Source organism: Hypanus sabinus, chromosome 30, assembly GCF_030144855.1.
Source record: "Hypanus sabinus isolate sHypSab1 chromosome 30, sHypSab1.hap1, whole genome shotgun sequence".
In the NCBI taxonomy this organism is placed as follows: domain Eukaryota; kingdom Metazoa; phylum Chordata; class Chondrichthyes; order Myliobatiformes; family Dasyatidae; genus Hypanus; species Hypanus sabinus.
Window position 1 is genome coordinate 37123839 of NC_082735.1, and position 17665 is coordinate 37141503.

General features: G+C 38.5%; 1 protein-coding gene across 1 annotated transcript in view; it reads right to left on the reverse strand.

Moving 5' to 3' along the window:
* The window catches only part of ythdf2 (YTH N6-methyladenosine RNA binding protein F2), a 37633-nt gene that overhangs the window by 13642 nt on the left and 6326 nt on the right, over nucleotides 1–17665 (reverse strand). Inside the window, exon 4 of the mRNA XM_059954716.1 lies at nucleotides 12064–13641. Coding sequence (XP_059810699.1) covers nucleotides 12064–13641 — 1578 coding nt within the window. The remainder of the gene's footprint in view (nucleotides 1–12063; nucleotides 13642–17665) is intronic.

Genomic DNA, 17665 nt, shown 5'->3' on the forward strand with positions numbered 1-17665 from the left:
ATAAGGCTGATTCTGATTGAAGCACACCGCCTGAAACAATCAGGAAGAAATCCACAAAAGTCGTCTTAGGTTGGTGAGGTTCTTCCACATGATGCAATTGGAGAGTCTTTAATTTGCTGAATATATAGCTTAGTAAATCATTTATTATTTTCCCCAACCCCCATCCCTATGCGGCAGGTTTACTCTCCCACTCTCCTCCCCCCCCCCCCCCCAAGCAGGTCTATAACCACCACCAGTTTTGCTCCTTATAATAGAAAACAGATGCTTTTGTGAGTAAAGTGAAGCCTGCAAGGCTGTGCTTAGAGGATTTTTCCCCAATTATTTCAAGTCATATTCTTGAACACCAATTCAACATTGGAGTTTAGCTTTATTTATCAAATGAACTGCAATGCTTGCATCAAATTAATCAGCCAGGATTCTACTGGGCAGCCTGCAAGTGTCACTATACTTCTGGCACGAACTTGGCATGCCAACAACTCACTAACCCTGTATGTTTGTCTTTGGAATGTGGGAGGAAACCAGAGCACCCAAAGGAAACCCATGGGGTCATGGGGGAATGTACAAACTCTTTACAGGCAGTGGCAAGAATTGAATCGTGAACAGTAATCGCGAGCACTGTAATAACATTATACTAACCACTAGGCTACCAAGCCTTCCTTCTTTACAGTACCAGACATACATACATAATTGTCAATGCAGAGTCTAAATAGAGGTGGCTATCTAGGCTATGATGTTTTAACCTACAAAACAAATCTATCTGGCCAGTTTCCTTTTTTTGGTGGATTTAATCTCCAGTTTTGACATTCCTGTTAAACACTGTCCACCATCAGATTTCTAATAAGGGGTCTATGCTTGACCCCTTAGTTATTTTGTATTGGAGACTTGTCATTTCTTTTTCAGCATTTGCTAAATTAGATTCTCAAAGAATTAATGTGTCAAGAAATTAAACAAGAATGCTTGATTAATATTTACATGATAAGCATAGCTTTTGCAATTACTTACAGCATACCATCCAAGTACAATCACTTTGGAGATCTAGCATGCTTTCCTATGACAAATTGTTTATAGGCCAATACCATTTATATTCATGGAAATGGTTGGCCCATTCCATAATAAAGCTGACTTTGGGTAAGGTTTTCAATTGGGAGCAACTTCAGTCCAACTGTGACAATGACATTTTCTGGGTTAGACTTTTCCTCGTGACAATGAAATTTACTAGGTCAATTTTTGCACAGAAATATGGCATCATGTCTAATCTAGTTCAGCCTTGTACATTACCTTGGATGTTAACTGCTCAAAAATCCAATCAATATTTTTCTATGATTACTAATAAATTGTTAGAGTACCACAACTTCATCTGAACCACTTAGAACAAGAATCAAAAATACAGTAATAAACTCTTCCTAATTCCACATAATTATTTATCAACTTTTTACCTTAAATTATCATCCAACCCAGCCCTCTGTTTTCTTATCACTGAGGATTATTTGATTTTCCTGGATCACATTTGTTTCCTCCAAATGTAATGCTGCATCTACAGAACCTCCATGCACAATGATACACTAGTTACACTTGTGGAAAAGCTGAACTGCCTTGCAAGTTTCTATACCACCCAAGGACATAAAAATCCAACGTTTGTCCAATATTACAAGAATTCACTTAAAGCAGAGGTATTCAGTATTAGTACCACCTTACTTCAGTAACAAAGATTCTTAGTGCTGGATTCATTAACTGATTTAAAAAAAAAATAAGCACAGTATTTCTTAGCTGTGGCAAAAATGGTCACTCTATAGTACTTATCTGTCCTTGCATAGCATACTAATGTTACCTGCTGCATGCTGTCTTCACAGCCTTCTGCACACCTAATACTCAACTACCCATATTCAGCATTAGATTTTACTTCATATATATAAATTAATGTGTGCACTTCATTTCACAAACATCTAAAATGCTTTTGGGATTTAATATGTGAGTTATATTTAGAAACAGCAATTAAAAGCACTCCACAAGAAATGCTGATACAACACAACCTCCAAGTGATTGACAAAATCAACAAGGGAGCCATTTTGAACTGGGTCCTGGAGAAATGCATTGCTTTCCTAAATCAAGTTTGCATATCATTGAGGCAAATACATTCAGCCAACAATTATGAAATGGACCCAAAGGTTTGTGGTCAAAATCAGTTAATAAAATAAATGGCTGGCAGTGAATGCCAGTCTTCAGAATCTGAACATAGAATACTCCACATATTTTTTTATATATACAATCGGCTGCATCATCTCTAATGAAACATGATAATTGAATATTTCACTAAAGTATAATTTTCAGTCTGTGTTCTACATGAAGTGAGTATTTTCTGACACATTTCATTCATAGAGCTCACACCAGTTACAAAACGAAGGTAATTACCAAAGAACAGGCAAATAAATTAAACGCTGGTAAGAATTAGCTTAACTGCTGTGAATACAGCACAATGGGTGGGAGTGGGGGAGCTCATAAATTGTAACTGAATCTCAATATATACAATTACATTATTGATAATATTAAACAAAGTTTTGATCAATTAAGAATGACATTCTTTTAAATGAGGTGAATGATGCAACTTATTTAGAACATTTCAATTAGGAAGAGAATGGATAGGCCAGGTTTGCTTCATTGGAAAGGCAGTGGCTTAGGAGGGAACCTGGTAAACTATTCAAAATTATAAGCAGCAGACAGGCATTAAATTTCACCCCCCCTCCCCCATAAACCTCTGCCTTCAAAGTTAAGGCAAGGAGTAAAAGAATTAATGAAGATGAGAGGAAGTATTTGTTCACCCAAGGATAGCTGTGATCTTAAAAGCATTGACTGAGAAGGTGCAAACAGATACTGACAGTACCCAGATGAACATAGGAGTCTATAGACCAAGAGCAGGTAAACCTGACCAATATAGACGGGTGCCGGATGAGTGGTGTAGATATGCTAAAAAGACATTTCTGTATGGCTGTAGGACTCTTGTCCACAGGTCCAGCAGGCACAACATAACGCAATTTTAGTTTCCCATCCACAAAGGTTCTCAAGCACAAGACAAAACACCAGTGCTTCCCCCCACAATTACACTGTGTTCACTGGGAATTGAATATACAAGGCAGGATAAATTTGCAGATGATATGAAGTTGACGTTGTTGATAGCAAAGGAGGTTGTTTAAGAAAGCATGTCACTGATCAGCTGGGAAAAATTTGGCAAAGCAATAGCTTTTAATCATGAAGAGGATTTTTCCCACGGTGGGGGAGTCCAAGACCAGAGGACACAGTCTCAGAATACAGGGGCGTCCATTTAGAATGGAGATGAAGAAGAATTTTTTTAGCCAGAGTGGTGAATCTGTAGAATTTGTTGCCACTGGTGGCTGTGGAAGCCAAGCCATTGAGTATATTTAAAGATGAGGCTGATAAATTCTTGATTGGTCAGGCCATGAAGGAATACTAGGCAACGGGGTGACCCAATGGGGCACCCTTTGAGAGAAGGGTAGTGCAGTCTGACGTGACCATAATGAATATTACTTTTTCCTGTATGCTATTGGTTTCACTTTGCTTTGAAAATTGAATAAAGCCTCAGTTTATTAAAGAATGACGCATAGCAAGCTCCTCCTCATTTAACACAGGACGCTTTTGATGGCATAATTCCTGGTGATCTGCCACCCTTGTGCCTCTCCTTGGCATTCTGGAGATGTGCAATCCTTTCATCTGCCATCTCTTCTGCTGCTTATTTTTTGTCTCTGAGCTTGGAGATGGGCTTTTCTCAGCTCCTTTGTCTCTTCCTCTCCTCGTTCTGTGCCAGCTGTTGTCATTCTGGAGAAGTGCATGCCTCCCCTCCTCTGTCTCTTCTCTCATCTTTTTTGTCCTGACTCTTTGATCCTGCAGTCGTGCAGCCCTGGCCTCATCTGATTCTTGTTCTCTCCCTGCCGCTTCCTGACGACATTTGGCATCATCCCTTGATCATAATATACCCCTTTCTCTTGCCACTCGGCATAACTAGGCTGACTATATTGTTTTTACCCTAATGCTGGATAGAAGATACGAAGCAGTAACACCAAACCCTCCAGGATGCTGATTATTCTTGATGATGTGGTTGGCGCTCTCCTAAATGGACGTGATATAGTCACCGCTGTCCTTTGACTGCATCAAAGGATTTGATGGGTGTCTCAAAGTACGTCATTACAATAAGATTTAATTATCTCTTATTGATGGGTGGCAGTTAGATCTGTCCCAATCCTGCACATGCTGATGGTGATCAGCAGTATGTGACCGCTCGAAATAGAGCTGCCCTGCCCTTCTGCTCCGGTTGGTGTCGCTGCTGTGAGAATCGTGAGTGGCTTGAGGCTGGCCGTGTGCATGCATCGTGATTTCCATCATGGCTGACATCGGCTCTCGGGTGAAAGCGACGCTGTTGATTTTGGCAAGTGAGCAATCTCACTTTGCCTGCATTCTGTAAGTTAGCGCATTTTAAGTTGACTTAGTCAAAATTAGTGCCGCTGTAATGCACCATTTGCGCTAATTGGAGGTCAAAAACAGACAAACGGAGCATGAGAGTTTTAGTAGTATATAGACAAGGAGAAAGCAGGGAAATGGGGCTGAGAGGGAAAAATACATCAGGCATGATGAAATGGCAGAGCAGACTGGATGGCCTAATTCTGCTCCTATATCTTACAGTCTAACTACAAATTAATGCTTCTAGCAAAGCAAATGAGTGTAGGATTACAAAGCAAATTCTAGATTCTAGGATTTGGTTAATGAACAGAGCTGGGATTTCCTGTTACACTTCTATAAAAGATTGGTCTGGCACACAAGAGTTCCATTGGTCACACTCTATAAAGGATGTGATTGTGTCAGAGGGTGTGTAAGGAGAGTTAATAGTCAATACCTTGATTAAATTATTAAGTTTAAGGCTATATTTGTTTTCATTAGAGTAGGAAAGGCTAAGTACCTGATAGAGGTAAATAAAGTTATGAGACAGCCAATATCTTTTTCTTTTGGGTGGGGTGAGGAGTGGTGGTTGGCAAAGAGTGTCTAAGAGGGAACAGTGTGGAAGGTAGGAGGTTTAGTGGGTGATGCAAGGGCAAAGATTTGCACCTCCACACCCCTTTAGAGATGGTGAAGTCTGCAACATACTGCCTTAACTGGCAGAGGGAGGTACTCTCACAACATTCAAGAAGCATTAGGACAACTGTGAATTGACAAAGTATAGAAGACTACTGGCATAATGTTGGTAAGTGGAATTAATGAAAATGGGTACAACTGGGAGCCAAAAAGCATGTTTCTTGCCTTATGATTATGACTCTCCACGTGGTTAAGGAGGATTGTACATTTGCAATCAATTGCATTTTCAGTTTTGTACCCCACCGTCCACCCCCTTCTGTATTTCCAACATTCTTGAAATTGATGCCTATTTTACTGCAGATATTGCTTAATAAAACTGATAACTGCAAAAACAAAACTTCTAGTACATCATGCAATTGTTAACAAGCTATAGCTTTATAATAATTTCTAATACCCATTGTTACTTTTATCTCAATAGGTTAACAGATGTTTCATTAATATAGCAACTAAAAGTGAAACATTTCTAACTGCTTATCAGAGGGAAAAAAAGCCAGCCTCAAGCAATAGAACAGTTACAGAGGACTGAAAATATCACAGAGATTACAAAAGCTCAAAAGGCACAAACATTTGAGAACAGAGTCAATATCTTTTTATAGAGCCTTTTTTTGTAAATTAGTGCTTTGGAATCTGTTATACCTTCCCAAAAGCAATGTGGTATTCCCTTAATATCTCAATTGGGTAAGGACTTGGAGAGATTTCAGAACACAGGCAATCCCCAGGTTATGCAAGAGCTTTGCATCCGGGTGTTGTCTATTAGCCATTTTCTATAGTATTGTATTTCTCTACATTTGTTATAATTCTTTCATTTCACTGAATAGTCACATAATCATTATCCATAATTAAGATAATGGAATATTTTCTATATCCAGTCATTAATAAATATTGTCAAACATTATATTGGTTTTCAAAATGTTTTAAAAGTTTATGAAGGAATTTGTGTAAAGTCAGATTCTCACAAGTCAGGTCATTCATAACCTGGGAAATCCCTATAGATGCAGAGGTAACAAAGCATCTAATGGTCAATAGACAGTTCATTTGAAGTTGGCCAGAAAAGTCAAGGATATGTCTCAAAATCTAAACACACCAATCAAAATACAGATTAGACTTCCAGGTTTAGTTATCAAAAAATAAAATTTAAACCCAATCCTTCCAAATTGTAGGAAAACATGTTAGAGCTTAACATAAAACTTAAAACAATGTTAAAAAAGTTGCATTTATCCCATCCCAAAATTGTACCAGAGTGATCAGACCCAAACCAGAATCAGATATTCCCCTTCAAAGGTAGAAGACTCCAAAGGCACCAGGTAGATTTAATGCACTCAGCTAGAATACAAGCATATTCTGGTCTATTCAGCTAACCAGTGAACTGTGCCTAGCCAAGTTGCAAAATCATACTGAAGTACAAAAATGTTCATCTTTGTGCTTAAATCCAACCTATATGGTAAAGACAACCCAAACGTGACATTTATGCACAATTAATTTCAAAACCATCCACATTTAAAGCATAATGCTATATTCAAATTTAGATGGGCTGCACTGAAAATAGTTGGACCATATATAATATTGTGCAAGTTTTAGGCACCCATATATCCAAACATTCATTTTCCAAATGAGCTTTTTGTGTTCTTTGTTAAAAGTAACATATTAAGAATTAGACCACATTTCAAATAAAAACTTGATTACTTTGTAGGTGTCTCACCCAGTGCATGATTAACAAAGATAAAAAACAGGTGCTAATGATCAGTAACATAAGCTGAACAAACTAACTTATTAACTGAAACAGAAACAAACGACTGCAGTAGAAATCAAACTAAAAGATGAGGGTGTGACAGGTTAACCTTTAAATCAATTCTTGCACCATGGTAAGTGTGAGCATAGCGAAAAGAAAGGGTGGTCATCCAGCATCAGCAGGTCTTTTGCAAGCAGAAACTTCATGGCAGTCAGGAGTTTCAAGATGCACTGCCCAAGCTCTTCTGAAAAAGCACAAAGGAACTGGCAAGGCTGAGGACCCGAAACAGAGATCGGCCGCAGAAACTGAGTGCACCAGACGAGAGATACATTAAACTAACATCCGTTCTAAATTGGAATTAGTCCAGCACTGCTATCAGCTTTGAACTTGCAGAAACCACTGGAACACAAGTACTATCTGATACACCCCTACTATCTGGATAAGTCTTGTCAGAAGTAGTCTTCATGGAAGGTTGCCACCAAAAAGCTATTCTTCTGAAACCAAGAGACTCACCTACACACAAAGAGACTCACCTACACACAAAAACACAAGGACTGGGGTGCTGAACAATGGCGGCAAGTGTTTTGAACTAACGAGTTAAAATTTGAAATGTTTAGCTGAAACAGGAGGCAATTCATAGAAGAGCTGGACAGCTCTACATGGACAAGCGTCTTCAGCCAAAGATGAAGTACAGCAGAGGATCCCTGCAGAGTTGGGGCAGCAGTTCTGCAAACGGAATTGGTGATCTGGTCAGAATTAATGAAATCCTCTGTGCTGAGAAGTACAAGCAGATTACCATCCCTCCCACAATATCATCAGATGTGCCTGATTGGTCCCAACTTCATCCTGCAATACCAACAACTGAAAAACAAGGACAAAGCACTATCTTCACTGAACAGAACAAGGAGCTCTGCAGCAGATGGTACGGCCTCCACAGAGCCCTGATCTCAACATCATCGAGACTGTCTGTGATTACCTGGAGACAGAAGCAAGCAAGACAGCCAAAGTCTGCAGAAGAACTGTGGGAAGTTCTCCAAGATGCTTGGAACAACCTACCAGCCAATTTTCTTATAAAACTGCACACCAGTGTAGCTAAGAGAATTGATGTAGTTATAAAGGGAAAGGGTTGTCACACCAAATATTGACTTGATTTTTTTTTACTATTTACTGCTCTTTATAGTAAATTATTTGTTATTTTAAAACTTTCCATTTCACTAATTTTGAAAGCATCTTCATTCTATAGAATTATTTTTTTAATGTGTGCTCAAGACTTGCTCAGTACTGTAGAAAACAGCAGTCACTTTTGTGGACAGAAACACAGCAACTTTAGACTGCAGCTAAATGCCAACACAGGCAGTACCAGTTTCAGATGACAGCCAATTTGCACTTTTCTCCATTTGCATGTAGAGGAAAGCATTCTATTCTTAAACGACTCTTCAATGACAGTTTTATTAAATATTTACATTGTAAGTTTTCACTGCATAACCAAATTGATAAATTCACTAATTAGAAAGATTCAATAAAGTAACATGTTCATAAAATTGAAAGTGAAACAGCAGCAAAAAAAACATAGAAAATGCCACCCATCCGCAATATAGCATTAAACTGATTGAAAAGTACATATCAATACTTTATTTAAAAAATACAAAAATTAAAAATCAGCCATTTATGCTGAAGTATCACAATTTACTTTGGTGATTCAGACTTTAATTTAAACTGTTAATCTACAGATCAGCAGTGTAGCACACCAGACACTGAACAAAATGTTACTTTTAAGGTACAGAATTTATTAGACACTGATCTGTCAGTTGTCATATGCACAGTATTCCATCCCTCTAACCATTACGTATTCTTCCATCACCACATCCAGCTACCCATTATTCCCATATTCAATCTGTACTATTTCACCTAGATACAGTCAGAATCACAGCACATAAACTGCCCCTAGACACAGCAAGTGCAACCGGGTACCCATCTACACTAAATGGTCATCGACATCAGCATCAACTACCCTCCCATCCCCACCGGTTTTCCTAGCTACATTGACAATTAAACTTCCCAACACACTTTTTGCAATGTGTAAGAAAACCAGAGCACCAGAAGAAACACATGTGGTCACGGGGAGAATGTACAAACTCTACAGAGTACCGGAAGTTGAGATGTAACCCAGGTCCCTAGAATTGAGATAGCAGCTGTTAATTATGTCACTGTGCTGCCTGCTCTTGGTGCTGCATTTGCAAAATCCAGCACAGCTAAAGACCATTCATCTGGCTTTTGGCATTGTGGCTAAGAAAAAAAATCCTGGCCAACAATTACCTCAATTTGTATAGTGTCTTACATATTTAAGTGAATTTAATTCAGGAAGAGTGCAGAACAGATTCACTAGAATGTTCTCTGGAATGGAGGACGGCATTTATAGGGAGTTCGTACAGGCTGGATTTATTTGTCCTAGAATACAGGAGGCTGATGGGAGACTTGTAAAGAGGCTTATAAAAGGATGAAGGTCTTGAATAGTTTCCCCAGGTCTGGGGAATCCAGAACTAAAGAGCACAGATTTAAGGTAGGAGGGACAGAGAAATTTAAAAAGGAGATCTAAGGGGTAAGCATGAATTACAATAATAGCACTGAAAACTCATTTGGACAGGTACTCCCAAAGGAAAGGTACAGAGGAAATTGACCTAATGGGATTAGCGCATATAGTCAGCATTATGAGAAAGACCAAAATTACTCAACTTTTCCATTATACAAGAGAATATTGGTTAATGCATAATCTAGCTTTTACTATGAGCAAATACAAATTTCCTACAATGGGACACTGTTGCTCCAAGCTAATCACAAAACTAAAAGTGAGTCTAAAAGTACAACTTCTCACCCAAAAAAACTGCATCTTTAGTAATGCAACCTCTTACTCACAATACTGAAGCATCAAACAAGTCTGTATACGTTCAAATCTTGGACTAACCACAGAACCCACCCACCTTACCCCTAACTTTGGAAGGGCAGCATGGAATACATTTAAGTTTGACGAATCCTTTACCAACAAATCTGCGGTTTTCAATTTTTTTTGAACTGCAGAGATGTATATGATTTTTGATTTAAAACTGCCAACTTAAATAATTTTTTACAACAAATTTCTCAGCAAGAGAACAAGCGACTCCATGGCAGAAATGAATGCCAGTTCAATTGGTGAAAGCCAAATGCGTTACTCAGGTTAAAAGACTGTTTTAACAGATGGAAGAAATAAATATTTAATTTGGATCTATTCCGAATACCAGGATTAAATTTCCCTTTGTGGTTATTTAATTACTTTAAGTTCAAACAACAGTAATTAAATACTTCGATTTCAAAATCTTTTGCCTTCCATCAGTATAATAGTGCAAGTTTAAATGGAAACTAATGGTAACCATCCTGAATCCTAAACTACCAAATGGTCATGCTTACAAGACAGATCCCGTTGAAGGCGAGTTTGCTAGGTCCCCATTTGCAAGGGCCATTCTAGCTGCTATTTAGAACTTGGAGGTGTTACAACTTTAATAATGGAAGCATTCTGCTAACCAGGTTCAAGAGTTACGACCAGCAATAGCGAAGGTATTCATGCCCATAGCAGATGGTGAGAAAGTGATGTTACCCATAATCTTCTAAAATGATGCGATTTCAAGGTTGAGGGGCATCAGTCTGCAATTTTCAGATGGTTTCTACTGCATCACTGTACCTGAACAATGGAGAGTCAACAAAATCCAACAAGAAGGTGCCTCGCAAGATACATCACTTGGTATTTTTATACAATTGAATACAATATCTAATTTGAACAACAGAAAATGGAACTTCAGACATCGGTTTACCTTTAGTGATTATCCAGACTATTAATGTGAGGAATTCAACACTGATTTCATTCACTAACATAACCAAACTTCTCAGCTAAAATAGACATCCCTTGTTTGGTTTTAGAGAACTTAAAATAATCTACTGTTCAAGAAAACTGTCCTACAAAAAATCATGGTTTACTGTAGCAGCCATTGTGATCTTTCTGTAGGTTACCACCACAATATCAAAGTAAGCGATATTTCACATCATTGCATTAAAATCCAACTGAAACAGAGATGCTCCCGAACTTTTTTCAAACATTAAAAACATTTAATTTTTCAGCAGGATCTGGTCTAAAATGCAAACCGCAGTGGTTTGAATCTAGAGATGAATACTTTGAACTAATTCATTGACCAGACTTCAGAGTCAGAAATTTTTCTACTGGTGATACACAGCAAAATGAAAATGTATTTTCTTAAAAACTAAAAGTGGGTCATCACCACTATTCTGTTCAGTAGCTGTACCCTAATCCTTTAAATAAATTACCCACATAATTCCTTTAACCAAGTAGCTAAATCTTATATTAACATGGCCAGTGTCTTCATCACCAGTTTTGTTTTTCAAACTACAAGTGAAAAAGAAATCACATTTATGCCAATACACTTTTATTATGATATACTTGTGTGACACCTTAAATTTCTCTCAATGCTTCATCCTGTTGTAATACAAATCAAGAATACTTTCCAGATTCTATCCAAGTTTGGAAGGACAAAACTTAAAACGTTAATAATTGCAGTGAGGGATCACAGTGCAAGAGTACACTGAACATTTTTGCATGCCTCCATTTTGTTTTCTGAGATCCCAGTAACATTCATAAATCATCAAATTCAGACAAAATTAGGATTACCAGGGTTGAAGTAAACAGGTAGGGGTGTGTGTGTGTGTGTGTGTGTGTGTGTGTGTGTGTGTGTGTGTGTGTGTGTGTGTGTGTGTGTGTGTGTGTGTGTGTGTGTGTGTGTGTGTGTGTGTGTGTGTGTGTGTGTGTGTGTGTGTGTGTGTGTGTGTGTGTGTGTGTGTGTGTGTGTGTGTGTGTGTGTGTGTGTGTGTGTGTGTGTGTGTGTGTGTGTGTGTGTGTGTGTGTGTGTGTGTGTGTGTGTGTGTGTGTCTGTGTGTGTGTCTGTGTCTGTGTGTGTGTGTGTGTCTGTCTGTGTGTGTGTCTGTCTGTGTGTGTGTGTCTGTCTGTGTGTGTGTGTGTCTGTCTGTCTGTGTCTGTGTGTGTGTGTGTGTATTAATTAAAAGAAACTTAATACGCCAAAAGTTTCAATTGACTTTCAAAAGTTGACAATTTTCACCATCTTACAGCTTTCCAATTAACATTTTTTTGTATGACCAACCTTTTTAACACACTCCTCCTCCTCTTGACGTTTTTCGTAATGAGAAAAGTCATCAAAGATGGAGGTCGTATGCTTGTAACTGGCAATAATTTTCAGAACCTGCTTGGCTTTTTCCAAGGGCACCTCCTGAGTGTCTCGGGAGTTGGTGACAGGTTTATTCTCATTGTTTTCCAGGCGAATGTGCCGCAGCTGACTATTGGGCACGTCCTTCACAAATATCCACCTGACGTCAAACCGTCCCTTCCACTTGTCCTGAGACCATACCCCAGCACAAGTATTGTAGTCTACAGTCGACTTCATCTCGGCAACACCACAGAAGTGACCACTCCCATTGACACTAAACAAGAGGTAAACAGGACCCTTGCCGTTCATGGTACGGTAGGCTGCATCCAGTCTCTTGTTGCCATGCTCAGTACTACACCAAATGGAATATTTAATGGAGCGATGGATGTCATCCTCAGAGTAGCTCTTTATGATGAAAACTCGTCCATGTTTGGGGTTCCAGTCAAAATCCTTGGGGTTATAGTTGTTGACAGAACGCAATTTCTCCAAAACAGGATGCGCTTCCACTGAGGCAGAATTTGAATTCCCATGCACTAGGCCAATACCTCCAGCATCCACTCCATTTTGGCCAAAGCCAGCTGCACGGTTACGTGGTGCAACCCAACGATTTGGTTGTGGCTGCTGCTGCTGTTGCTGCACTGGCTGTGGGGTCACCTGCTGCTGTGGCTGGCCTGAGGACACTTGCTGAGGCTGCATATTGACCACCTGCTGGTTCACTGGCAGAGGAGGTGGCTGGCCTTGTTGCTGGCCACTGGCTTGAGTTGACGGCTGAGGAGCAGTTTTGGCCACTGTCCCTTTGTTATCCCAGGTACCAATATCCATATTATGTTTAATTGGAGGTGGTGGTAGAGATGGCCCACTGGACCCACCTTTTGCTTTCTTGGGTTGGGGTTTTGCAGGCTTGCTTGCAATGTCCGCCCATGAAGCTGGCTTGGGAGGAGCAATTGTAGTTGGTGGCATGGGATTGGAAGGTATCGCATTATTTGAAATAGTCGATATAGGATTGCTCCCAACAGCTGAACCTACCATTTTAGAGATGTTACTAGCCACCTCGCCACCACTTATTTTCAGTCCTGCCATTCCTTGGTCAATGCTATTCATACCTGGTGCTTTATTCAGTGTGTCGTTGGCAAAAGTTGACTGTCCATCCATCATAGCTCCACCCAGAGAGCTAGGAGGATAGGCGTAGCTGCTGGGGCTATAGCCTGAGCTCTGAGTGGACTGTCCCTGAGAACTGCTGGTCCCCCAAGCCGAGAAGTCCACACCACTAGGAAAGAAGTTAAACCCATGCTGGCTCAAGAAAGGAGTATTACCCAAAGTCCCTGGCTGTCCAAACATGGCATCAGGTAGAAAATGATGCTCTCCATTACTTAGCTGTCCATACGATGTCAGATAGGGCATAGGTGGATCCCCTCCTGTAGACCAAGCAGCCTCACTCAATGAATACTGGAACCCTATAGACGGACTATAGTAACTTGGTAGGTAGGAGTCAGACATGGCAGTATAGGTATTGCTCTGCAAAACAAAAATGAATATATTCAGTAAAGAAAGACATATGGAATGAGTATCTTTTAAGAATTTAAATAACATTTAAAGTTTCAGCTCAACTGCCATAAAAAAGTGGAAATATTTCACACCATTGCTACGGTTAAAGTTTTTCACATATCACTTCGACTAGAAATAGAAAAAAAAATTCAACAGGAGTTTCAAGATGATACAGTTTATTTCCATGATTATAAAACTGCTGCAGAGTTATGATTGAGAATTTCTTGGTACAAGGCATTTTGGCTAATACTGAAGTATAGAACTTAAAAGCCATGTGATAAATACATAAACTATACTAAAAATCATGAAATTAAGATTCCCAGGTTTCTATTTCCTTGGATTTTGCTTGTGTTTTTAAATTTTTTTTTATTTTACAGATTTTACACAAGGGGTCTTTCAAACCCAAGATATTTTGATAACAGATTGCATATTCAATTGCATTATTGGGAAATTCTACACATGAAATCTGGTCAAAGGGCAGAATGCGTTGAACTCAGCACAAAGGTATGAAGATTATTTTTGGTAGCATTCCATCTTTAGTGAAAATACTGTGGATTGCATATCTAAATCTAGCACAAAATCACTCCTAAATTAACAGAATATAGATATTAGCCTTTTGAAAGACGAGATGGTACTTCAGAAAGTAGCAAGCACCAACACGTCTTGATGCTCAAGGTGAAGTACATGGGTTAAAATAATGTCATAGTTGGGATTATACTGGTTATTTACACCTTTCCTTTACATTAATATCGCTCACAATGTCAAGTATTATACTTTTAAAATCAGCTTGTGAAAGTTTCCTTTAGTCTACACATGTCAAAATCACATATAACTGCAAAAGGAACAGCATACAGAAGCCAACACAAGTCAAAATGTCTGAAGAGTAAAACAATGAATGGATAAATCTTTGTCAAGCTAAATCAATTACTATTTTTTTGTATTACATTATTTTAAAATAAATTTGCTCGATCAAATATAGACCAGGCTTGGCAAAGGAGTTTGCCTACAAGCATCTCCATGGAAGTACATAAATGCAATCTTTTTTACGATTGCTGAAACCAAAATTATGCACAATTATACCCTATTATAATTGCAAGAGCATAACAGAGAAGTGATTCAATTCTGCTGTAACAACTCCCAAGAAACATCCTTTGGAAAGGCTCACACAAAAAAAAAGCATTACATCATTGTCTAGCAGGATTGAATTAATACCTTATTTGGAGGGGCTTTCCAGCATGAACTGATTGCACAGTCAACTACCCAACAAATTATACCCTTAGATATTGAGGGGAGAGGAAAGAATTCCCACTGTTCTCACATTTAGATATCTAATCAGGAAGAGGCAAAAGTGACTTCCCCCATTTCTTCACAAAGGCATAACAAAGATAGACAAGAACTTAGCATATATTTATGAAGCTACTTTTAACTTAAGATATCCATGGAACTCAATATAACAAACTGAATATGCACCAACTCAAGAAAAAGTTGCAAATGTCTACAATTATAAAAACATATGGAAACTGCTACCTATGATCAACAGTCAATATCACACCACAGATACTCTAAGTAATTTCTCAGAAATCAAGGTCTTCCTTTCTGTTAAATTTCACCATAAGTAGGGGGCAAAAATGCAAATAGGAGCAGTTCGGGAACATAAAGTTTGTAGGATATCTAAAGCAATATTTCATCAAAAAAAAAATCAGAAACCAAGACATTTGTCATGGGACAGGAAAAGAGAACAAAACAGTTTTCAACTGCTCCTAGCAAAAGCTCAAATTTGAAATAGAAACTTAGTGAAGAGCAAAATTAGCAGGGATGTGGTGGGGCAGGGGAGAATGGAGAGCAGAACTTATGATTGGAGGAAGGAGGAAGGAAATGCTTAGCTTGTGACATTGGAGGAACTTGGGGATAAGGATTTTAATGTTCAAAAAACAAATAATCCACAAATTAGAGGCAGTTGTTCATTATACTGCAAATTAGCTTTGTGACAAATTGCTCTAAAAAGAACAATCCACACATGATGTTTTGTTTACTGAATTCTGAAAAGACTGGAATTAAGTTAAATCTGGCAATCAAAGTATCATACTTACGCCACCAGATTGTGTCAACACAATAGTCTGCACAAGTCTACTGCAACACATAGGAATGAAGAGATCCCACAATAACAAATAAACCTATTAATCCAAAAAGTTATCAATGGCTAATCTGAAATGATAAGAGTTGATTGGAAGACTGAAATTTGAAAAGATGAGAGAAAAGTCAACAAAATATTGGGTATAAAATTAGAAAGAAAAAGCAAATGTGGTCAAAAACTTTGACATCCTTGTACAAAAAGCCAGAGCTTGAAGTACAGCTGAAACATGGATAGTTAATGTGCGGACAGAAAATTTTAAAGCCAAAAGGAATTTGGGACCTTAACACAGGTCAAAAATAAATGAATAGCCCTACAGACAGGAATCAAAATGCAGATTTGTGACAGCAGCTCTATCTCCATCAAAAAGATCACAAATGGAGTGGATGCTGGAGGTATTGGCCTAGTGTTCATGTGACTGTGTGGGTTCCCTCTAATGTGAAATGGAGACATCTCTTTCTCCCTTAGTGGGTGGAGGATAAGGGAGACTTGACTCCAGAAATGACTCAAACATTAGGTTTCTGGTAATAACAGGGTGTGGTTAAGGACAAGAAATGAAAGTCCTGTCAGACATATTTAATATTTTTAAGCTTTAGTGTTTTCATGGATGACATTAAAAAAAAAGCAGTCCACTCTTTCTGAAATGTCTTCTAAAAATTCTCACCACAGGAGTCTAGGATGAGAGTCTGTGACTGAGGAAAAGCTTCAGCAGGATACCAAGGCCTGGGTTGTAGAGGGGCACAGGGCAATTAGTAAGGAGGAAAAAGATGGGTGAAACATCCAAGTCTAAATATTTAATAAACAGCTTGGTCCAACAACGGCAAGTTTGAATGGAAGTTCGGATGTTATTGTACATTTGGAAGTGACATTTACCTTCAAATGATTTAATGAACTCAGTGTTATTTTCACTAAGCATCTAACAGCTAGCAAGAATAGTCCTTGTGGAAAAGGAATAAATACATCTTCACTTTCTCTCCATCTCAAAGAAAAACAGGAAGTACGGGGTATATACATCAAGGCAGCATCACCAGAAGAGTTAACATTTCAGGCCAATGATCTTCCATTGCTATTATTTCCTGTGTTTTGTTAATATTTCAGATTTCTAGTGTCTGCAGTTGCAGTTTTGCTACCTGAGCCAGGAAGAGGACATTTAAAATTAAAATGCCGCAGATGCTGAAAACCCGAAATAAAAACACGCTGGAAATACTAGCACTGAAAACTCAGTGATATTAAACCCCTCCGCAGATGAGGTCTGAACTATGAAGTATCTGCCAAATTTTTGGTTTTCATTTTAATCCAGTTTTAATTCTTTTTGGAGCCATACCGATTAGGATCAACAAAGTCAACAATGACACTAAATCATGTTGACCAACTATGACTAGACTCCCGTGGTGAGAATTTTTTAGAAGACATTTCAGAAAGAGTGGACTGCTTTTTCATGTCAGCCATGAAAACACCAAAGAATAGAAATATTAAATATGTCTGCCAGCATTCCTGTCCTTTATTTTTGCCTTTTAATTCCTCTGTTCCAGACAATCACAACTGCACTAGGCCACAGACATTTGCAACAGACATTTTGCAAAAAAAAGCTTCAAATACCTGGGTGGGTATTCCAATACTCTACTTGAATATGCAGATGAAGAACTAAATTAAGTTTAGTTGCCTAAGGGACATTTTAGAAGTGAAGAATCAAGAAAAACAGGAAATAAAAAACAATAATGAAAGCCAACCTTTCTCATCCTGTCCATCTTGTGTTTCATAAGATACCAGTAAGCACAAAATTGCTTTTCTTTTTTTGATTAGCTTCCCAAAGCACCCATTTTTCAACAAGCTTGACAGTCAGAATTTAATCAGAGGGACAGA